This window comes from Monodelphis domestica, chromosome 3, assembly GCF_027887165.1.
Source record: "Monodelphis domestica isolate mMonDom1 chromosome 3, mMonDom1.pri, whole genome shotgun sequence".
NCBI lineage: Eukaryota > Metazoa > Chordata > Mammalia > Didelphimorphia > Didelphidae > Monodelphis > Monodelphis domestica.
The window spans coordinates 403857052-403878009 of NC_077229.1; the positions used below are offsets into that span (position 1 = coordinate 403857052).

The 20958-nt window shown below is 40.8% G+C and overlaps 1 protein-coding gene across 1 annotated transcript in view; it reads right to left on the reverse strand.

Annotated features, from left to right (window-relative positions):
• Positions 1 to 20958, reverse strand: part of CELF4 (CUGBP Elav-like family member 4) — a 579256-nt gene that overhangs the window by 129985 nt on the left and 428313 nt on the right. The window contains 1 exon segment of the mRNA XM_056824360.1: positions 18461 to 18509. Coding sequence (XP_056680338.1) covers positions 18461 to 18509 — 49 coding nt within the window.

Here is a 20958-nt window from a genome sequence, read left to right on the forward strand (position 1 = left end):
CTGGACCTTTTGACTCTAAAGTTGGCTTTATATCTAATACCAGACTGCCGCTTATGAAATTTTCTGAAAGCTGGGGTCATCTTTATTCAAGAATCTTTTCTACTCCTAGGCCTCCTGTCTATCAACTCCATAACCACCATTACTGAGAAGCCTTCAATAAGCACTTGACTACATGAAGTATCAAGCTGGGTTCTGGATAGAGTGAGCCATGCCACTAAATTCACAATATGAGATAGACACAAACTATCTATAGGGAGAGTCGGGCACTTCCATAATAATGGAATATCTGGAAGGTTCCTTTTCTCTCAAGGGAAATTATTTCTCTGTGTAACATATCATTGAGTGTGGCATGTCTCCTTCAATGCTTTACTACTTAGGGTTAATTATTATCCCTTCCCAGCTTTGATGAGTCTATGGACACTTATAAAATAGGGGAATTGGGACTGGCAGGAAAAGAGTTAATTAAGGTCAGGTAAGGAGAGAGGCAAAATTTCCCAACTACCTTTTTTATCCTAAGACATAAGTAAAGGAAGAGTGAAAATCTGAATTCAATATGGCGTATGGCCAATTAAGAGTTTACATCCAATTCAAGGCTAGAAGAATTCAGGTGAAGGGTAGAGAGGGAATGGGGAATGATTGGATTTAACTATCATTTCTGTATTATCCTACTGTTCCCTTTACCCTCAAAAGAGGGAGATGCTACTAACTTGGCCTGAGGAACTAGTTTTAAGTAGCTCCTGGTTTTCTCTCAAGTGAGGGGGGAAAACCCAGCCCCAAACTTGAGGGGAAATCAGTGAGCTCAGTGATGAATGAAGCCTATGTCACTCAGAGAAAATGAATATTTTTTGCAATAATGGCCAGATGGTGGCAACTCTCAGATCCAAATTAAAACATGCATGATAAATGCCAAGAAAACAGAGGAAGACAAAACCCTAACCTGGAGTGAATTCTCTCCATAAATCTTTCCCCCTCCACCACAGTGGCCCTGCTAATGGGCATTAAATTATTAAGATGCAATGCAAGGAGAATACCAATGTCAGCCGCACCCTGCCTTCCCAACAGCTTTGGTGGAGGAAGTGGGCTCCTTCTCAGGCTCTGCACTTGGGGGGAGCAGCTGGGATGGAGGGGGAACATTTCCCAGTTAGAGATTCAGGTGGGCAAAGGGACCAGGAACATAAGGCAGAATCTCGTGCCAGGGATGAGCTGCCCACGTCAAAGCTTCTAGCTACAGATGGTACCAATGATACAGGGAAACATATGAACCCATCCCCCAACTCCTGAATCTCCAAATTCCAGTTGTACTGTAAGACTAGTCCAGGAATTTGATCTGTTGAATACCTTACTCTGGATCAATAAATCTGTCATTGCTATCATCAATTAATTAATAAGTATATGCTGATATTCTCCTAGGTGCCCAGTCCAGGTAAAACAATTTGAGGGAAGAAAAAAAGGGCCTAAGTCAATGTGCTCCTTTCCAAAGGGCTGAAGTGATTTGTTTGAGATCACATAGAGAGTAAAAATCAAGTGTACCTTCTTCATTCTAAATCTAGTATCTTTTGTATTACACTGTACTGTCTATTAGGTAGGTATTATCTTTTTTCTATTGATTGTAGGCTCCTTTAAAGACATGACATATATCTTTCACATATCTCCTTGTTAATGCTAGGAATGAATAAGTTGATGTCTATTATTTCAGTGTGTGTGTGTGTGTGTGTGTGTGTGTGTGTGTGTGTGTGTGTTTGTGTGTGATTTCTCTCTTAAATGAAATCCCCAGAGAGTGATACTGTTTCCTTTCTCTTCTGTCCCCCTGGTGTGTCAAGGAAAGGGCTCTACACTTAGTATTAATATTTTTTTAAGTTTTATTGTCTTATTTAGTGGAATGAGAGCTCTTAAAAAATAGAAAAGAAAATGAGAACTATGTGCCATGGGAGAAATTCACCCGAGTTTGTAGCAGGGTCTTGTCTCAAGTATGAGAGACTCAAATGGCATTCAATCCAGAAGTAAGGAAAGAATCTTATTTGAAGTATAAGTGTGTTTTGGTGGTATAATAGCCTAATAGTTGGTGGAATAGTCTAGGTGCTAATCAGGTAGCCTTAGGGCTGATGGGCAAACCCAGCAGCTAGTAGAGTAGCCTCTTTGGAGCTGATAGTATGGAATAGCCACTCTGCTATAAAGTGGCAGCTTCCATTGTGGAGTGGCAGCTTCCAACGTGGAGTGGCAGCTTCCACACCCTGTGGGTCAGTGTTGTCATATTTATTGGGGTCTGTTAGCTTGACCACTCTCTTTCCAAACTCAGGTGGAGGTATGTTTTGGGGTTTGTTGCCATAGGGAATAAGGAGCATGCACAAGATTGGGGGATTCTTCTGGAATGCCAGAGACCCCAGTGCACAGGTTCCATGTTCCTCCATTGTCCTCCTTGTCATCATTTCTGAATGCAGGAGAGATCTTGCTGCCCTTCTAGAGTGGGAACATGGTGGGTGATGTGGTACATTGGAGGACCACTTTGGTAATTGATTCTTTCTAAGGACACAAAGCTGATTCTACACTTAGTATTAATATTAACCATGTTTACCATTCAAGAAGGACTCAGTGTTGCTCCCTTCTATTCTGGCACATGTGCATGTGGTGTATTTTGAATATCATCTTTGAACCTGGTGACCATGATTAATTCCTTAAATTCTTATAATAATCTTGTACTAAATTAGCTATGACAGTAAGAAGTTTGGAGATAACCACAAATTTCAATTTAAGTTTCTAGATGAAAGGAAAAAATAAATCAACAAACCCACTTAAAAGAAACAAACAGAAAAGTCTAAAAGTCCATCTAAATTCTTCCAGTTTGCAGTTAACTGTATTTTCACATTTATGGAAGGAGGTGTAGCAGTGTTTGTCATTTACAGGTACCTTTCTGGATCCAGAGAATGGCATTTTCAACCTTCATTCATTATTTCATTGTTATGCTACTGAAGTGTTGTATTATTATTCCCATTGTGCTGACATGGGAGCAGGTTTATGGGTTTGCTTTCTTGCCTTTTTTAAAATAAGAACCCTCCTCTAAGAATGCTTCCTTGATTAGTGCCATTGGCCTACCTGATCATTCCATTCTCTTGCCTCTCCTTAATCTTTATTCATAAACTTTTTTACTCCATATGGACCAAAGTTCTTGCCTTTGGTAAGATTCCTAATTCTTGTTGATTACCTTGCATTTATTTATGGGCTATTAGCTTTCCACCTCCTCCACAAGGCTTTCCTTGACTAACTCAGCTCATTCCAAATTTCCCTTATCTGATCTCCTTTTGAATCAAAAGATCTAGCCCTTGATCTTTGATTATTCCCATATTATTCTCTAATTGTTTCATGGGTGAGATTTATCTCTTCAACTAGAACAGTTGCTCCATGAGGAGATAACAATTGTGATAGAAATCATCATCATCATCATCATCATAACTGACATTTAAATAACACTTTTACATTTGCAAATCATTTTATATATATATATATTTTTGGGACACTGATCACAACTCTCTGAGGAAGGTACTCTGATTAGCCCTATTTTTGAGATGAGTAAACCAAGGCTCAGAGGGGTCAAATGACTTATCTATGGTCCCAAACTAGTTAGTGAAAGGGTGGGATTTGAACCCAGCTCTTCCCAATTCCCAGTCTAGTATTCTTTACAACATAGAATAGCAGAGAGAGAAGGAACACTGAGTGTTAGAGTTGGGAGAAAACTTGAAGACTATTGAGTACAGTGAATCCCAACCTGTGGGCTGCAGAAACCTAAGAGGCCTGCAGAATTGTTGCAAGCATATTCTGTGAAGGAAGATATGGGAAGAGAATAGTTAGTTTAGTGGAATCTGTACCTTCTTCTGCCACAGAGCTGGGCATATATAGGTGCTAGATAATGAATTGCTAACTGATTTTTGTATGCATAGGGGGAAGTGGGTTGGAAAAAGCTGAAATCTTCACTGTCCCCAGCTGAGTGGGTACTTTTATCTTCTTTATTTCTGCTTAGGTCATTTCTGTATTTGGGATATCTCCCTCATTCTCTCTGCCTATTCAAATACTACCTATCCTTTAAATGCTCCTCACTTCATAAGAAGTGACCTATTTAGGGAAAGTATTTGGAAGAGTATTGCTCTTTAAAGGGAAGACAATGGAGATGGTGGGGAGATCCCAACCTGAGTCAAGTAACCCAAATTAATCAGACTGAAAGTAGCACTTAGGAGCAGTCTACGTAACCAACCAATAGAAAATATCATGAAGGGTAAAATAGGGATGGTAGTCAGATTTATGGAACAATTGCCTGAAATAAAGGTGGAGGGGAAGAGGTAAATAAAGTTAGAAGATCTTGGTTCAAACCCTTGCTGTAGTCCATTATAACTATAAAGTCTATGATTAAATTCAATAAACATTAAACCCTTAGTATATGAAAGGTCCTAGGGATATAAAGAAAAAATAACTCATGCCCTCAAGGAGCTTTATTTTACTGGTTGGATACAATATACAATTGTTAAGTACAAGATAAATTGTGAAGGGATAATGCATTAACAACTTTGGGATTGGAGAAGGAACCTAAGCTTGGCTCTTTCCCCTTCTTCCTTACTTCATATGCAAATTCTTTAAAGTAGGGATTGGTTGATTTATTGTATCTCTATCTCTAGCACCTAGCATAATGCCTGGCACAGAGTAGGTGTTAATAAATACTTGCTGATTGATTGGAGATAAGAATTCTGAGAGCTGAAGCTAAAGAGGGAGTTCATTCCAATCATTGGAATTGACTTTTTCAAATGTACAGAGGTAGGAGATAGAATTTTGGGGGGGTGAATAGCTAGTAGGCAAGTGTGTAAAGGTGACTAATGTGAAATAAGATTGGAGAGGTAGACTGGAGCCAAAGCTCTTAAAGACCAGGCTGAGGAATTTGCATTTTATCTCTAAATCAACATGGAAACTGCAGAAGTTTTCTGAGTAAGAAGTAAGCCTGGATGACCTATGTCTTAGGAGGAGAATTGGGAAGAGCTGGGTTCTTTGGAGAGATTGGAGAAAAGAAAGACCTCAATTATGGAGACAAACTAGGAGGCCATTACAATAGACCAGGTAAGAGGTTATGATAAACTGAACTCAGGAGTGGTAGACATGTGCCTGGAAAGAAGGGGACAAGTATGAGAAATGTTGTGACTCTTGAATTTATAAGACTTGAAACTGATAGGATGTGAAGGATGAAAGAGGAAAGAATCAAGAATGACTCCAAGGTTATGCACCTGAATGAGATAACTAGGAAAGTGATAATGCCTATGGAAAAAATAGCAATGTTTTGAGGAGGCCAAGAATTAGAGGAAAAGGTGATCAGCTATAGGGATGAGAGCTGGGGCAAAGTTAGCAGGGGAAAAAAGCTTTTTACCTTAGTACACAATGACTCAGAATCAAGAAAAAAGGGAGAACAAGAGGTAGGAGTTTGCCATCCATTGGATGAGATAAGAATTAGTTGATCAAGGCCCTCAGGATGTAGGCTCCTATGATAATTGAGTGCAAGGGTAGTGGCATCAATTTCCACAGTTTAATACTCCATCCACCAGAGAGCATTGGGTGAAAGTTCTGGTTGGGAGTCTGGTTGAAGAAATACTTGGTTATCGGGTCATTTCGGACAACCTGAACTTATGTTCAGTATGAGTCCTATAACCTCACCCCCAGTATGTCCATGGATGAGGCACACTCAGAAGATAGCTTGCATTAAGAATGTATTCATAGTATCTGGTGACTTTTAATTTCTAGTAGGACATCTACTGTTGGATACCTGAAATGGGATTTCTGGTGATTGTAATTTTCTCTGTGCCAATCTTATCTCTCTAGCAAAATCCTTCAGAATAGGCATTATATCTTATTCTGCTTTCCAGAGAGTGCCAAACGCAGGCTGGATTTAGAATGGTATGATGGAAACAACACTATTTATGTGACCTTTCCCCCTTAGTCCTCAGTTTTATTATCTGTAAACTTTTAAAGTGTTGAACCAGATAACCCTAAAGATCTGTTCTGGCTCCAGTTCCAATGAACTATGAATGCAAGATGCACTCAGTAAAACCCTGTGATTGAGAATTGAGGTTGGATTGCTTGATTTCTAAAGACCATACTAGCTCTAACATTCTAAATCCCCAGGAAAGCTGAGCAACTAGATCAGGACCCTGGAGAGCTCATAGTAAACCCTCCAGCCTCAACCAGAGCAAAGATTAAAGAAAAGGGGCTTGGATCCCACTGAAATCTTTGCTAGTTTTACCCTGAGGCAGTTGGAAGGGCCTCCAGGTACCTAGAGGGATTTGGGGTTATAATCATCAGCTGAATTGGGGCTGTTCTGTGGACCAGATTTCTGGGTCTCATGATACCTCTGGGCACCCTAAATGTTGGGATTTTTTTTAAACTCATACCTTGTATTTTAGAATCAATACTATGTATTGGTTCTAAGGCAAAAGAGCAGTAAGGGCCAGGCAATGGTTAAGTGACTTGCCCAGCTAGGACACACAATGTCCTAGGAAGGGTCTGAGGCCAGATTTTAACCTAGGACCTCACATTTCTAGGCCTGACTGCATCTAGTGAGCCACTTAGCTCCCCAGGGTTGGGGTTTCTTAAAGGTTTTTATGGAGCTATGTGGTAGCCTTGGGGTCACTCCTTGGTTCAAGGATGTGGTGTCCTGGCAAGAGGACCATATCTAAAGTCAGGAGATCTGAATTCAAATTATCTGCTCTATTAGTATCAGTGTGACTTTGGGTAAATAGTTTCACTTATGGATCCAGATCTTGTGAAATGCATTTTCTGAAGCCTTAATAGAAACACTAAAATAAATAAATTTCAAAATTAAAATTGGGTTATGTGGGAGTCAAATTCCCCCAAGACCTCTAGAAATTGGAAGAACAAAAAAGAATTCAGGACCATCCGGCTCTGCCCCCTCAAAGTTTTATGTGTAAGGAAAGGATGGATACACACACACACACACACACACACACACACACACACACACACCACACACACAGACTTACACACTTGGGAGTGAGTCTGTGGGCTTCCAACCTCCCTGCAGAAGTAGTGCTGACAGGAAGTTGTCTGTGTCTGTTTAGAAATAAAATAATGCTCAAAGGAGAAGTGGGGAAACTTAATAGGACTTTAAAAGCACCAGGAGCCGATGGGGCTACAGATGGTGCTGGGGCCAGGAGGACTAAATAAACAATGGTTTTATGGGCGGGAATGTCGCCTCCGGGACAGGGCCTCGGAAGGGATGTTCACACGCATTGTGTCCAACCTCATTAGCCTGCCCAGCGGGAATGCCGGCACTGCAGTTAAAGACATTGTGAGAAGGGAAAATACGCCTCCAAAGATCCTTTAAATGAACTGGAGGTGGAAGAAGCAAACTGTCTCAAGAACTCCGTTAGGCTAAATGACTCACCCAACATCTGCCACAGGGACCCCTAATTTGAAACTGATTGACTTACAGTCTGTTCAATCCCCTCCCCTATCACTGACTCCCCTTTCTCCTTCCCTCCCCACAACCAGCCCCAACCAGCCCTCATCTCCCCAACTCTAGCCAGAGAAATACAACAGAGCGGAGAGAGCTTCCAGACACACAGCCAGGCACGCAGAAGTGTGATGCATGTGACAACATCACATCCATGCACATTACTCATATTCACTCTCACATATTGATTTGCAAAAAAATAGTTAATAGAGTGAGGGGAGCTGAGCTGAGCTAGGTCATTTCGATGGTCTGGAGGAAGCAATTAATCAAGTAATATTTTTGAGTGCCTACTAAGTGTTCATCCTCCCCTTCCTTATTTAGTCATTCTCAGTCATGTCCAACTTTGTCATCTTGTTTCAGGTTTTCTTGTTGGAGATGCTGAAGTGGTTTGCCGTTTCCTTCTCTAGTTCATTTTATAGATGAGGAAATTGAGGCAAAGAGGGTTAAGTGATTTGCTCAGGGTCGCACAGCCAGTGAATGTCTGAGGCCAAATTTGAACTCAGGTCCTCCTGACTCCAGGCTTGGCACTCTATGTACTGCCCTACACTAGTGTCCATTCAATTGAACAAATGTGTATTAAGTGACCCAGTGTGCCCAATCCCATGCTAGGCACTGCAAGACAAATGTTTAGACAACACATGGTCTCTGACCTCATGGAGCATATATTCTAGTAGGGGCATAAGAAAAACTTCCAGATTAATGCACACTCAATAGTAATAGATCATAAATGCCTTTAAATTGCAAAATGCTCTGTGAGGTCTAGGAGGGACTGACTAGGAGAATCGTGGCAGCCTTCCTAGAAGGGGTAGCATTAGACCTGGGCTTTAAAGAATGGGAAAGAATTCAACAAGGAGGGAGAAAAGTATATTCCAGCCATAGGGAAAAGGGTCAGCAAAGGCTCAGACATGAAAAAACAAAGGAGTGGGGGGCATGGAGGATTGGGTAGGAAGAGGAGTGCTACAGAAGGCTTGGAGTACATGGATGAGTATATGGATGAAAATAACAGGAGGAAAACTAGAAAAGTAGGGTAGGACCATAGTGTACTGTAGGAGATAAAGGAGATAAAGACAGGTTCTGTGGCACCCCTTAACAGAAGGCTCCCTAATGTACCTGGCCTGCTAATATGCTACCATCACCCTTCAAAAGCCATGGAATTTCTCCTTCAAAGACACACTGGTAGGCCTTGATCTTTTTCCCTTCCTTCTTTCAGGGGAGGAAGAATGGGATGAGAAGTCTTACCCACCCAACACACTTTCAGGCAGCTGGTCAGGGTACAAAACCACTTCCTTAGAGTATGTACAGGATCTTTGGGGTAGTCCCTAAACCCAGGCATTTAAATTGTAATATCCACAAAAAGTCAGATGTGGCTGAAAGCAAATATCAGTCTACATTTTTTCATTTCCCCCTTTGGTGCCCTCTCAGATTTTCTGGGGCTGATCTATTTAGGGTATATAGACACTGGGTCACTTCCTCCAGGCTGCTTCTTTCAGATTTTCACCCCTTTTCAACTGGCTACCTCTCTACCCCAAGTCACCCAACCTATATCAAAATAATACATCTAGCTGCCTCCCAATGTCTCATGCTTTTCCTACCTCAGCATTTTAACACAGCATCTATGTTACCATCAGCAATAATATATTCATTATTAATCTTCTCCCCCCAGAATCATACATTCAAGCCTTTTGCCTACATATGACCCAAAAAGTCCATATTCAAGCTAGCTAGCCTACCTAGTTCAGGAGGAACAATTTCATTTCTGAATTGCCAATTCGCCTTGTGATTGCACCTACTCCATCCAGACAGAAGTGCTCTCAAAGCTACAACAATAAGGAGGGGAAATATTTCTCCATAGCTAGTTTAAAATGTACTTCTCTAGATAAGATACAAGAAACAATTGTAAAATAATACAAAATAGAATATAATCAGGCATGAGAGTCTGTGATTCAGACTACAGGAGCTTGGAGCAGAAAGAGATCAGTATAGGATGAAGGAGACTGGGAAAGCATCCTGGAAGGACTGGGGCTTGAATTGATTCTTTAAGAATGAATAGGATTTAGCTAGGGAGGGGCCTGTATTTAAGGTCAGTGAACAACATGAATAAAGCTATGAAGATTAGAATGATGTTGGTATGTGTAGGGAACAATAGAGATAGCAGGTTGGCTAAAGCAAACAGTTACTTCAAGAGACTTATTCAGGGATTCTTCCTAGATTGCCCCTAAATGCCAATTTAGAATTTCCTTGGCCTCCCACCACCAAAAGTCATATATTAGTTATTCAAAGATAATATTGTCTCCTTTATTTGACTCCTTACTTTGCTTTTGTGGTTAAATTTTAGCCCTTTGTCTTCAATGATACAGGTTTAATCCAAGACCTATCAAGGAAGTGGGCTATTCTATAAAGTGCACAGCCCAGGTCACATCAATTGTATTGCTTTATCAGGGTTTGATGGGGTTGAAGGAATGAATGAAAGTGAAGGTGATGGTGAAGGGTCATGTACTGTTTCTCATTATTTGCACCATTGCCCTTGGTTCTGTAATGTGGCTTCTGACCTCATCATTCAATTCAAACTTCTCTCTTCAAAGTTGGCAATGATCCCTTAATTGCCAAATCAAAAGAGCTTTTCTCAGTCCTTCTTGACCTCTTTACAGTTCTTGACATTGTCAATCACCTTCTCCTGGATACTTTCTCTTATCTTGGTTTTTGTGGTAATTTCTGCCTGTCTTCTGATCAGTCTGTTCCTTCTCAGCCTCCTTTACTGGATCTTCATTTATGTCACACCCACTCACTGTAGGTTTCCCTCAAGGCTTGCTTCTCTTTTTCCTAGATACTATCTTATTTTATTATCTCATAAGCCCCGATGGGTTCAATTAGCAAATCTCTGTAGATGATTTCCAGATCTATATATGAATCCCTAACTTTCCTCTAAGCACTAGTACCACATGACCAACTGCCTTTTGGACATCTTGAACTGCATGTTTGGTAGGCATCTCAAAGTCAACATGTCCCAGACAGATCCCACTATCTTTCCTTCTAAGCACTCCCCTATTTCCAACATTCCTTTTATTGCTGAAGGCACCTTCCTCCCAGTCACCCAGGTAAATCTTCACCCTCAATTTTTCACTTACATTCACCATACATATCCAATCTATTGTCCCATCCTTGTATATCTGGTTTCACAATCTCTATATATTCTCTTTTCTCTACTTAAATAGTCAATACCCAAATATAGACCTTCATAATCTCTCACCTGTCTTATCACAATAGTCTTTGAATTGGTGTTCCTGCTTCCAGCTTTTTCTTACTCTAGTCCATCCTCAACTCACCCATCAACATGATTTTCCTAAAGCAGATAGGATTATGTTACCTCCTGCTATCTCTAGTGGCTCTCTGTTATTTTGGAATCAGATATAAAATTCTCTGACCCTTTGCAAGCTGGCCTCTTCCTACTTTTTCAGTCTTCTTACACTTTATTCACTCCCATGCATTCCATAATCCAGCTACCCTGGAAAAGATGAAACTTGAACTAAGTCTTGAAGGCATCCAAGGTAATTAGAAGGAAGAGGTGAGGAGTACTTCCTTCTAATTACCTTGGCTTCCTTCAAGACTTAGTTCAAGTTTCATCTTTTCCAGGAGACCTTTTTTGGTTTTCCTCTCTCAGATTACCTTCCATCTCCTCTGCATATATCAATATGGACCTACTTATTTTCATGTTGTTTTTCCCATTTGAAAATGAGCTTTTTCAGTGGAGAAAATGATTTTGCCTTTCCATGTATTCTCATCCCTTAGCACAATGCCTGACATATAAGCATATGTTTAATAAATATTTGTTGATTGACTATCTACCAACATAGAGCAATGATTTTAGCTTGGAGCTTTACTACCTTTGCTAATTGACTGAATGACATTCACATATTTTCCCTAAAAAATGCCATGCCTCTACATGGTTATTTTCTATTCTATATTTATCTTTTCAGTTCTTATCTATCTACCTATCTATCTTTCTATCTATGTATATATTTTTATCTTCAGGACTTGGCATAATCCTTAGCACATAGTCACTAATGAACAAATTTTTGTTGGTTGATTGAGATTGATTCTCAAAGGAGCTCTCCAAACAAAGTCTTCTACTGCCCTGTGAATGTAAAGGGCCTGTCAAACACCTCCAATACTATTCTAAAGCTGGCTGAATCTATTCCTGGAGCCAGTAGTCCTGGAGTTTAGTCTATAACTGCTCTCTGCCCCCTGTGAAAAGACATCTAAGGCAGGGACCCACTAAGCAGAGTTGGGGATGACTTTTTCTAGGATTTCATTAACCATTTATACTTCAAGATTAACGAACTAATATGGTCTTCACCCTGATCAGAGAAAGAGAAACAGGAGAAGATGGAGAGAAAGAAGATATGATAGAGGCAGATACAGAGAGATAGACAGATAAAGAAAAATTGGGAATCACTGGGGGGTTTTCATGAACTATAAGCTCAAAGTGAGCCAGCAGTGTGATATGGCAACCATAAAAGCTCCTGTCATCATAGTAGGCATTAAAACAACCTTGCTTTTAGGAATAACAGTTGATAGATAGTTTCTTTGTCCTCTAGTCTGGTCAAAGCAGAACAGAGGAGTATTGTGTTCAGTTCTGGACCCACATTTTTTAAAGGACATTGATAAGAAAGAGACCGTTTAGAGGAAAGCAAATAATGTGGTTAGAGGCATCAAAATTACAGCACATTAGAACTGCTTGAAATAGTCTGCTGGTGTAACTTGGAGAAGAAAAGACTTAGAGGAGATAAGGGCTCTCTTGGGACTTCTGAAGGGTTATATTGTGGAAGGATCTGATTCCTGAGGGCAGGAATCCCTAAATTTGCCATGGGTCTTCTATTTTTTTGTCATTAGCTCTTTCCTATGACTGGATTGTTCTACCTCTCCCTGCTTACTCTTGATGTCTCTCCCCCAAAACAAGTCTGGGTTTCCAATTTCACATAATACTTTTCTCTGTACCTCCCTAATGAGCTCATCATATATCATGCATTATCTAAACTTTGTGTCTCCCCAAGTGCCTAGCATAGTGTCCTTAACATAGTAGAGTGTTAATAAATATTCTTGTACGAATTTCTCATCCACAGTGTAGTCAATGGATTTGGGTATTGGGGAATGTGTAGAAGAAGATATCAATAATTTTGACTTAAATTGAATTAGAATTGCTGGGACTAGATAAGCTATCTAGAATGGGTTCCAGGAGGGGCTAACTTGATACAGGTTTCTTAATTTAGGGGAGAGATTGTCATAGGATCATAAAATCTGGCACTTAAACAGTCTTCTATTCCAATCCTCTCATTTTACAATTAAAGAAACTGAGTCTGAGGGAGGTAAAGTTACATTTTCAAGTTCACACAGGTGCTAAATAGCATTACTAAGATTCAGACCTAGGTCCTTGAAATCTAAATCAATTCTTCTTTCTACCATACTACTCTGTTGGGTTGTATCCATTCTGGTACTAAAAAGGTTTCTATCTACAAATATTTCCCCAACTTAACTGTGATTGGTGCCTGAAATTCTGCCATTAGAATTTTATTTCCTTTGGCTCAAACCCAGTCTTATTTCAGACTTAGCTGAATACGTTAGAGGTAGGGAGGAAGTGAAAGGGCACAGGTAGGAAAAGGAGTATAAGTCCCTCCAACTTCATTTTTTCCCCTAACCTTTCTCCTATGTGATATATATATTAGGTTCTGTGTCAGGTTTTTGGTGTATTGGGGTATATGTGCAGAACATTGTAGGTGGAGTTTTGGGGTGCTATTGAATTGTGAATTTTTTCTAGGTCATGTTTTGCTGAGTTGTTTTTGAGGGAATTGTAGGAGGAGGGAGACCTAATATTCTGGGTTGTGTGTGTGTGAGAGGGGTGGGGAAAGGCTGGTTCTGGGTATTCCTCAGAAGAGGGTGCTTTGTGAGGATGGAAGAGAAAGAATAAAATCAACTTTTAGTCATAACTGATGTGACCAAGGTTTCAAGCCACCACATAAATCTAGGAAGGATTTATATTGAGCAAGGATGAGGGTGAAGTGGGGGTGGGAGGTGTTTTCTGCCACAGGCAGGAAGTAATATGGGTACCTTGACCTGGGACTCAGGAGTTGGGCCAGGGAGTATAGGCAGTGGGAACCTTGGTAGTGGGTGGCTCTCTGCTATTATTTTGCTGTCTTTGAAAGAACATACTTTTTTAATTTAAAACAAATTTCAGCTGATTCTCCATGAAGCCCAATCATTTATTCTTCACTGGGGACCTCTCCAGAGCTGGCTGAATCTATTCCTGGAGCCAGCAGTCCTGGGGTTTTGACCACAACTGCTCTCTGCACCCTGGAAAAAGATGTCTAAGTCAGGGGCCCACTAAGTAGGGTAGGGGACTGACTTTTCTAGGACGTCATTAACCATTCCCACTTGGAAATGCTCTTTGCCCATATAGCCTTTCTGTAATGTCTTATATTTACATCTGTGAAAACTCCTTACCTTCCTCTCAAACAAAAGAGGGTAGTAAATGGGAAAAAGTAATTTCATTCCAGACCTCATAGGGCCCATTAAAGCAGGGTTTGGAATGCAGGGCAGAGGAGGTGGCCAAGGTCTTGGATTAGATGCCTATCTAGGTCAGTTAACTTCACATAGAGAAAAATTCAAATCCCTGGCAGCTTGCTATATGGGACAGTCTCTGGAGTCAGAAGTCTTGGGTTCCAATCCCACCTTTGATTACTATGTGCTCTTGGATGAGTCTCTTACTTTACTGAGTCTCAGTTGTCTCACTTATTAAATGACAAGATTGGACTAGATGGCTTCTGAGGTCTCTCTCGGCTCTAGATCCAAGATACTGTCATGTTATGATCTTGCACATGGATGTTACCTATCCTTCTCCACAGATGATACCTTGGTATCAGCCACAAGGGAACCAGTCACAGACTGACCGTATACCCTTGGCAACAGATAGAACAATCTCTTGACTAGTAGTCACTAAGAGACTAAATAATTGAAAAGTATATGACAGAAGCAGCCTAACAACAAAACATCATTACACTTCTTTCTTCTTCTGTCCTTCTGGGGGAAGTGAGCACATTTAGTCCCTAATAATTGAATGTGAGTGGGTTTATTGGACACCAGCCTATCTTATGGGGAGTGAGGAAGAGAGGAAAGGAGGCAAAAAAGTGAAGCAGGCTGAGATGGAGACAAACTTTACTAACATGACGATTTTCACTGGCCAGGTCCTATGCCTTCAGAGCTTGGATTCAAGGCTGGATGCCAAGAACTGGCATCTTTGGGTGACTTGAGGAAAATTAGTTGAGGGGGAGAAAAGAAATGAAATAAAAAGGAAGTAAGACTGGTGAGTTAGGGGACTTTCCACCCCACTTTGGGGCAGCAATGGTTCCTTAGTCCTGAAGTCTCTAGGGTCTAGGTCATCGCTCCATGATCCCTAAATGACTGGTTTCAAGGCAGTCATAGCATTACTGTACTGAACATTTATTGATAGAACAGAGGGAATTGGAAAGTGTCAAATATGACATATGAGTTCCTCATTGGTCTTTGAAAATAGGGGGAGGGAGGCTTCCCATTCTCTCATTCCCTTGGCCAATGAATATGTAGAATTGTTCCTTACTATGTTAGAACTAGAAAGATTAAAGGATTAGAGGAGGAAAGGTCCTTAAAGGTTGTTTATTCCAGGCCCCTCTAGGAAGCTGAAGCTCAGAGAGATGATATGGCTTGACCAAGGTCACAGAACAAGGAAAAAGTGGAAAACAGAGTTGAATTGATTTATCTTTCCTTCTCCCTTTTCCTCTTTCTCCTTCTATCTCCTTTTCTGTGCTCCTCCTGAACCTTCTATTTCTTCCTCCTTTAACTTTAACTTCCTTTCTTCCATTCATTCCTTGCCTTGCTTTTCTTCTTTCGCCCTCTCTTCTTCTCTTTTCTCTCTTCCTTCTCTTAATTTCTCCCTTCTGATTTACTTCTTCTCCCTCATTTCCTTATTCACTATCTTTCCAAATAACATAGTTTCTTCTTCTGGCTCAATTGTCCCATTTTGTTTATTCTCCTTTAATCATAATTTCCTCTCCTTTCATTTAAGATATTTAACTATATAGTATATTATTTTTAAATTAACTTGCTTTTTTTTTGTAACAGCCAGCAATACTGCTGACTCAGAACAATCTGACTATTTAATATTGAATATGCAATTAATAGATAGATTTGGTCTTCCCCCCTCCTCTTCCCTTTTTTTCCTCTCTCTTTTTTTTTGCATATGTGCTTTCTCTCTCAGCAAAGAACAAAAGAGCTGATTAATCTGGTTTGGGGCAAGTGTCAGAGGCAGTAGATATATGGAAGAAAGGAGATGAGGTTAGCAAGTTAGAGACTTTTGCATTCAAGGGGAGGGAGGGAAAATACATTTAGTTTGGAGCAGGGTGAAGCCCAGTTTAATAAAGGACATTATGGATAATTCTCTCCAAATGTGTAAGTCATAGATGGGACCTTTTTTTTATTAAGTCATATGCCAACAACTTAGTCTGTTATTCTAGGATCTGCATTCTGGCCCTTTAATCTACTACTCAGCCAACCTTCCCACCACCTTTTTTCACATTGTTCCCTTAGATGCTTCCTCACGTCCAGTCAGGCCAACTTGTTTACTGTCCCCAGTATTTAACATGTGCTTTTTTTGCCTTTTTGTCTTTGATTATGTATTTCCTGGTCTGGAATTTCCTTCACATCCACTCTTAACTATCCAGATCTTATACATTCTCAAATGCTAGTTCAAATCCTACCTCTTTCAGAAAGCCTCTTTCAAAACAAAACAAAACCAAAAAAAAAAAAAACCCTCTTATCTTCCATCTTAGAATCAATACTATGGGTTCCAAGGAAAATCAGTAAGGACTAGGCAATGGGGGTTAAGTGACTTGCCCAGGGCCACACAACTAGGAAGTGTCTGAGGTCAAATTTGAACCCAGGACCTCCTGGCTCTAAATCCACTGATCCACCCAGCTATCCCCTAGAAAACATCTTCTGATAATGACATAACTTCAAAAACAACAAATACTGAAATAGTGCTTTAAGGCTTTTGGAGTACTTTCTATATTTATCTGATTTGATGATCCATACATTTATGGGTCATATATAACATATATATTATTTCTGATGATACAAATGATAGTGAACTTTTCTTCCTCTAAATTCCTATAGTGCTTAGATTTTATGACATATCACTAGGTGGCTCAGGAGATAGAGAGTTGGACCTTGAACCAGAATGACTCAAGTTGAAATCTAGCCTCAGGTACTTATTATTAGCTGTGTGACTTTGGAGAGATCACTTATGCTTTAGTCCTCAGGGCTCATTAGGCAGAAGATTAGGACATACTCAACATACTAACCCTGGACTCCGGCCCTAGGTTCTCTTGCACTGAATCCTGGCTCTGATGGATCTGAGATGGGTTTGAGGGAGCCCAGGATCATAGTTCTTATCACTGTCAAACCCATATAGAGACCTCAGCTCTCCTCAGTGATCAGTGTATCTTCTTCTAGGGTTTTATCCAGCTTTCCTGTGCATACTATTTCTATCCAAACTACTTCTGTTCCCAGTCTAGACTTGCTTCTAGGGGAACAAGCTCCCTAAATTCACCCTGTTGAGAAAGGAGAACAATTTAAGACTGAGTCTCAAGTTCACCCTTCCAGCTCCTAGGTAGGAACAATGTGGGCTCTGAGCTCTTGTGGTGGGCTGAAGAACAATTCATATCCTTTCCCCTTCCACATTTAATGGGCCCTGACCCTCTACCCTCCTGCCTTTATTAATCCAAAATGCAGAGTTCTCAGCTATTTCCGTTTTACCTTGGTTCTACCTTTTTAGATCTTTTCCCAGGTTTTTAAAGCTCTCTCCTAAAAGCTCTTTACCAAACCTACCTCCAAGTTTTAGGTAAACATGCTCAAAGTATGTCTGAGGGGAGGAAGGTAATATCTTTTGCTCCAATCCCTTTCCTAAGTCCAACTCAATACTAGTCACTTCCATAACAGCAGCTCACTGATAACCACCCCAAATCATAGACTATCAGAGCTGGAAGGAACCTTAGACTAGGTGCTCTGATCCAAATCCCTCATTTTACAGAAAAGGAAGCTGAGGCCCAGAGAAGTGACATAATTCTTCTTAGGTCCTGTTAGTGGCATAGTGAGGACTTGAACTCAGGGCTCTTGGTTCTTGAACCAAATCTTTTTCTGAAGGCTTTTGATTGCCCAAGGTGGGATCCTAGAGTCATCATCACAGTAGGCTTTTCATCAAAATTCAGGCTACCTTTAGACATCCCTGGGAGGGATGAGGAGATCAGTAGGCAGGGAACTGAGTCCCAGGACTGGAGAAAAAGGGTAGAGATATTGGGGTGACCAAGTCACAAACAGTCCCACAGAAATCATAGGTGCTAGGGTAGCATGGCCATTCATTCTACCCTCTTCCACTTCCTGTCTCAAATTGTGGTCCTCCACAACCCCATTCTGCCCTTCCCCACTCTAAACGTTTCTCCTTCTTGGCCCCCAAACCTCTTTCCCCTCTTTCTCCAAAGCAACCACCCATGCTGAAACCTTAACCATCATCCCTCATCTCCCATCTACCACCAACCCTCCCAACCCTCCCAGACCAGAGTAACTCAGACAGAGCTTTCTCAGGATAGGGGTCATAAGACCTTCCTCTCCCCATCATGGAAGACATAATGGCAGGGGCAAACCTAGACTATGAGAGAGTTTGAGTGTGGGTAGAATCCCACAAATTCCCACCCCTCTCCAGGGCCCTAGTGCTCAAGGCCTTTCAGTCTGAAGCTCTCTGGGGGTGGGACTGAACAGAAGTGATGCTTGAGGGTCAGGGCATGGACCAGTGTGGGTGGTGGAGATGGACCAAGGCTTTGTCCATGAGGGGACCTAAATAAGTGAGCCTTTGGGTACGGGACCAATGCAGATGGCTACTACCTCCTCGGCTCTCGCTGTCCGCAGGCTTCACCTGGATGGGTCTGTTCATCTGCAATAAAAACACAGAAGGACAGAAATGGTTAGCCCTGGGCATTAGGTTAGGCAGTCAACAAAGCATTTATTAAGTGTTTATTATATACTAGGAACTGCACTAAAGGTTGAGGATACAAAGAGAGATAAAAGACATTTCTTACCTTGGAGGAGCTCATAATTAACAGAGGAGATAACATGCAAACAGCTATGTTCGAACAAGCTATATTATAGGATAAATTGGAAATAATCCAGAGATGGAAGGCACCATTAATCAATAAACATTTATTAAGTGCCTACTCCATGTTGGGCATTGTGCTAAGTGCTAGGAATAAAAAAAGAAGCAAAAAACACTTCCTGCCCTCAAGGACTTACAATCTGATGGACTATAATTAAGGACTAATTAATTAATTTTAATTAATATAATTGAGATTCCTGTGGAAGGTAAGATTTTAGGTGAGACTTGAAGAAAGTCTAGTCAAGTAGGTTGCAGAATCCAGGGAGATAGGGCAGCTAGGTGGCTAAGAGTCTAGAGAACCAGGCTTGGAGACAGGAGCTGACGGGTTCGAGCCTGGCCTCATATACTTCCTGGCTATATGATCCTAGGCAAGTCACTTAACCCCCATTGCCTAGCTCTTATCATGCTTCCACCTAATCAATACACAATATTGGTTCTAAGACAGAAGGTAAAGGATTAAAAAAAAAGAAGACACAGAGACTCAGAAAATTTGGGCAAAGACAACTACTACTCTAAGCTAAGATCTTGGATTTCACAGTGATAATGGCAGTGATGGTGACATTTTTCCCCCAGAGCTACATATACATTGGAGAAACACACACTCACAAGTGCCAACGTACATAGGATGAATATACATTTAATGTACATATGCATAAGCACATGCATATAACAGTAGTTTTCAAAAATTTTTTTTTTTTTGCTCACAACACAATATTTTTTGCAAGGAGAAGGAATCATGGCATGCTGTAGGAGAGTTGGATAAAGTCTTTATACATGAAAGAATCACACAATTTGTAGCACAACTAGTGAACTTCAGGCACACTCATGTGCTTTTGGAGACCCTTTGAGAGCCAACAATATGCTTCCATAGACACAAAGAGATCCACTCATGTGTTTCCCAACCATATTTACACAGACACAAACACACTGATATTTCAAATATATCCTTGATCATGGGGTTGGTGGCCACAGTCTCTTTATTTTAGGGACTACTTTCCCTAGGACTTCAGTGGTAGCTTACGTTCTCTTCTTCATAGGCTTTCTATGCCCTTTCCCTGCCCTGTTCTCCCTCCCACATTATGCCATTATCAAGGGTTTAAATAACTCTTCTTCCGGTCTAAAGATAAAAGACCTTGGAGCATTTTCCAGGAATCAGTTCCCTCTCTCCTTCCCTTTCCAATTGATGGTCTTGGCCTCTCTAAAGGAGGGATTGCATATACCCAAATAGCATATCTGGGCAGGTATGCTTAGTGATTAGAGATTTAACGATTCTCGGGTCATAGAATTAAAACCAACATGAGTCACTTCATTTTAAAGAGGGAAACACCATTCTGCAGGCACAGCCTGACTTCCTAATTTCAGCCACAGACTAACCACAACCCCTAGTTACCGGCTGCTCTTCTAACCTTGGTGACAAATTGACCCTGAGTTTAGTCATAGATTGACTATGTAATTCCACCACAGATTGACTTCTAACCCTGACTAGAGACTGACCCCAGCTGTGACTGCAAACTGATTCCAAATGCTCTTACAAATTGCTTCTTGCCCTGCCCTTTTATTGCACCGAGATGCCCCTGTCATTTGGGAGAGTGGGGATGGCTCTGTGCAGCCCATACCCACTGCTGGGGGCATATTTCAGAGAGTATCCTCCTGAGAGTGGGTTAAGAGAAGCATGTCTGTGTAAGGCAGCCTATTCACTCTGGTGTGCAAGGTGACAAGGATCTTGGGAGGAATCCTCTGGGCTGATTTCCCATGAGTGTCTGCTCTTCCCTAGTGATCAGGGGAAATGTCTTGCTCTGTTTACCAGGGAGTGAGCACTGGATCTTCAAGCACTGTTTCTGAGATAGTCAATTCCAGCTGCAACAAGAGATAACATTTGCCTTTAATTTTCTGGCTCAGTTCTATAGTCATAGCCATTTTGCAGAATTACCAAATATTAATTTAGAATCAATTATAATAGAATTATATATATGCATATATATAACCGTCCCTTACATCTATACTGTGCCTTTTACTTTTTGAAGTATTCTTACAGTCAGTATCTTTTTTTGAGACTTAATAGCCCCACAAAGTAGCAGAAATGATATTTTCTCTATTTTGCAAATGGACAAAATGAGAGACATAAAAGGTTCAATGACTTGTCCAAATCGAATAGCAAAGTCAGGACTAGAATCCAGTCTCCTGATGCAAAGTCCATTGTTCTTTCTTTCCTATTTCCTAACCCATTCTC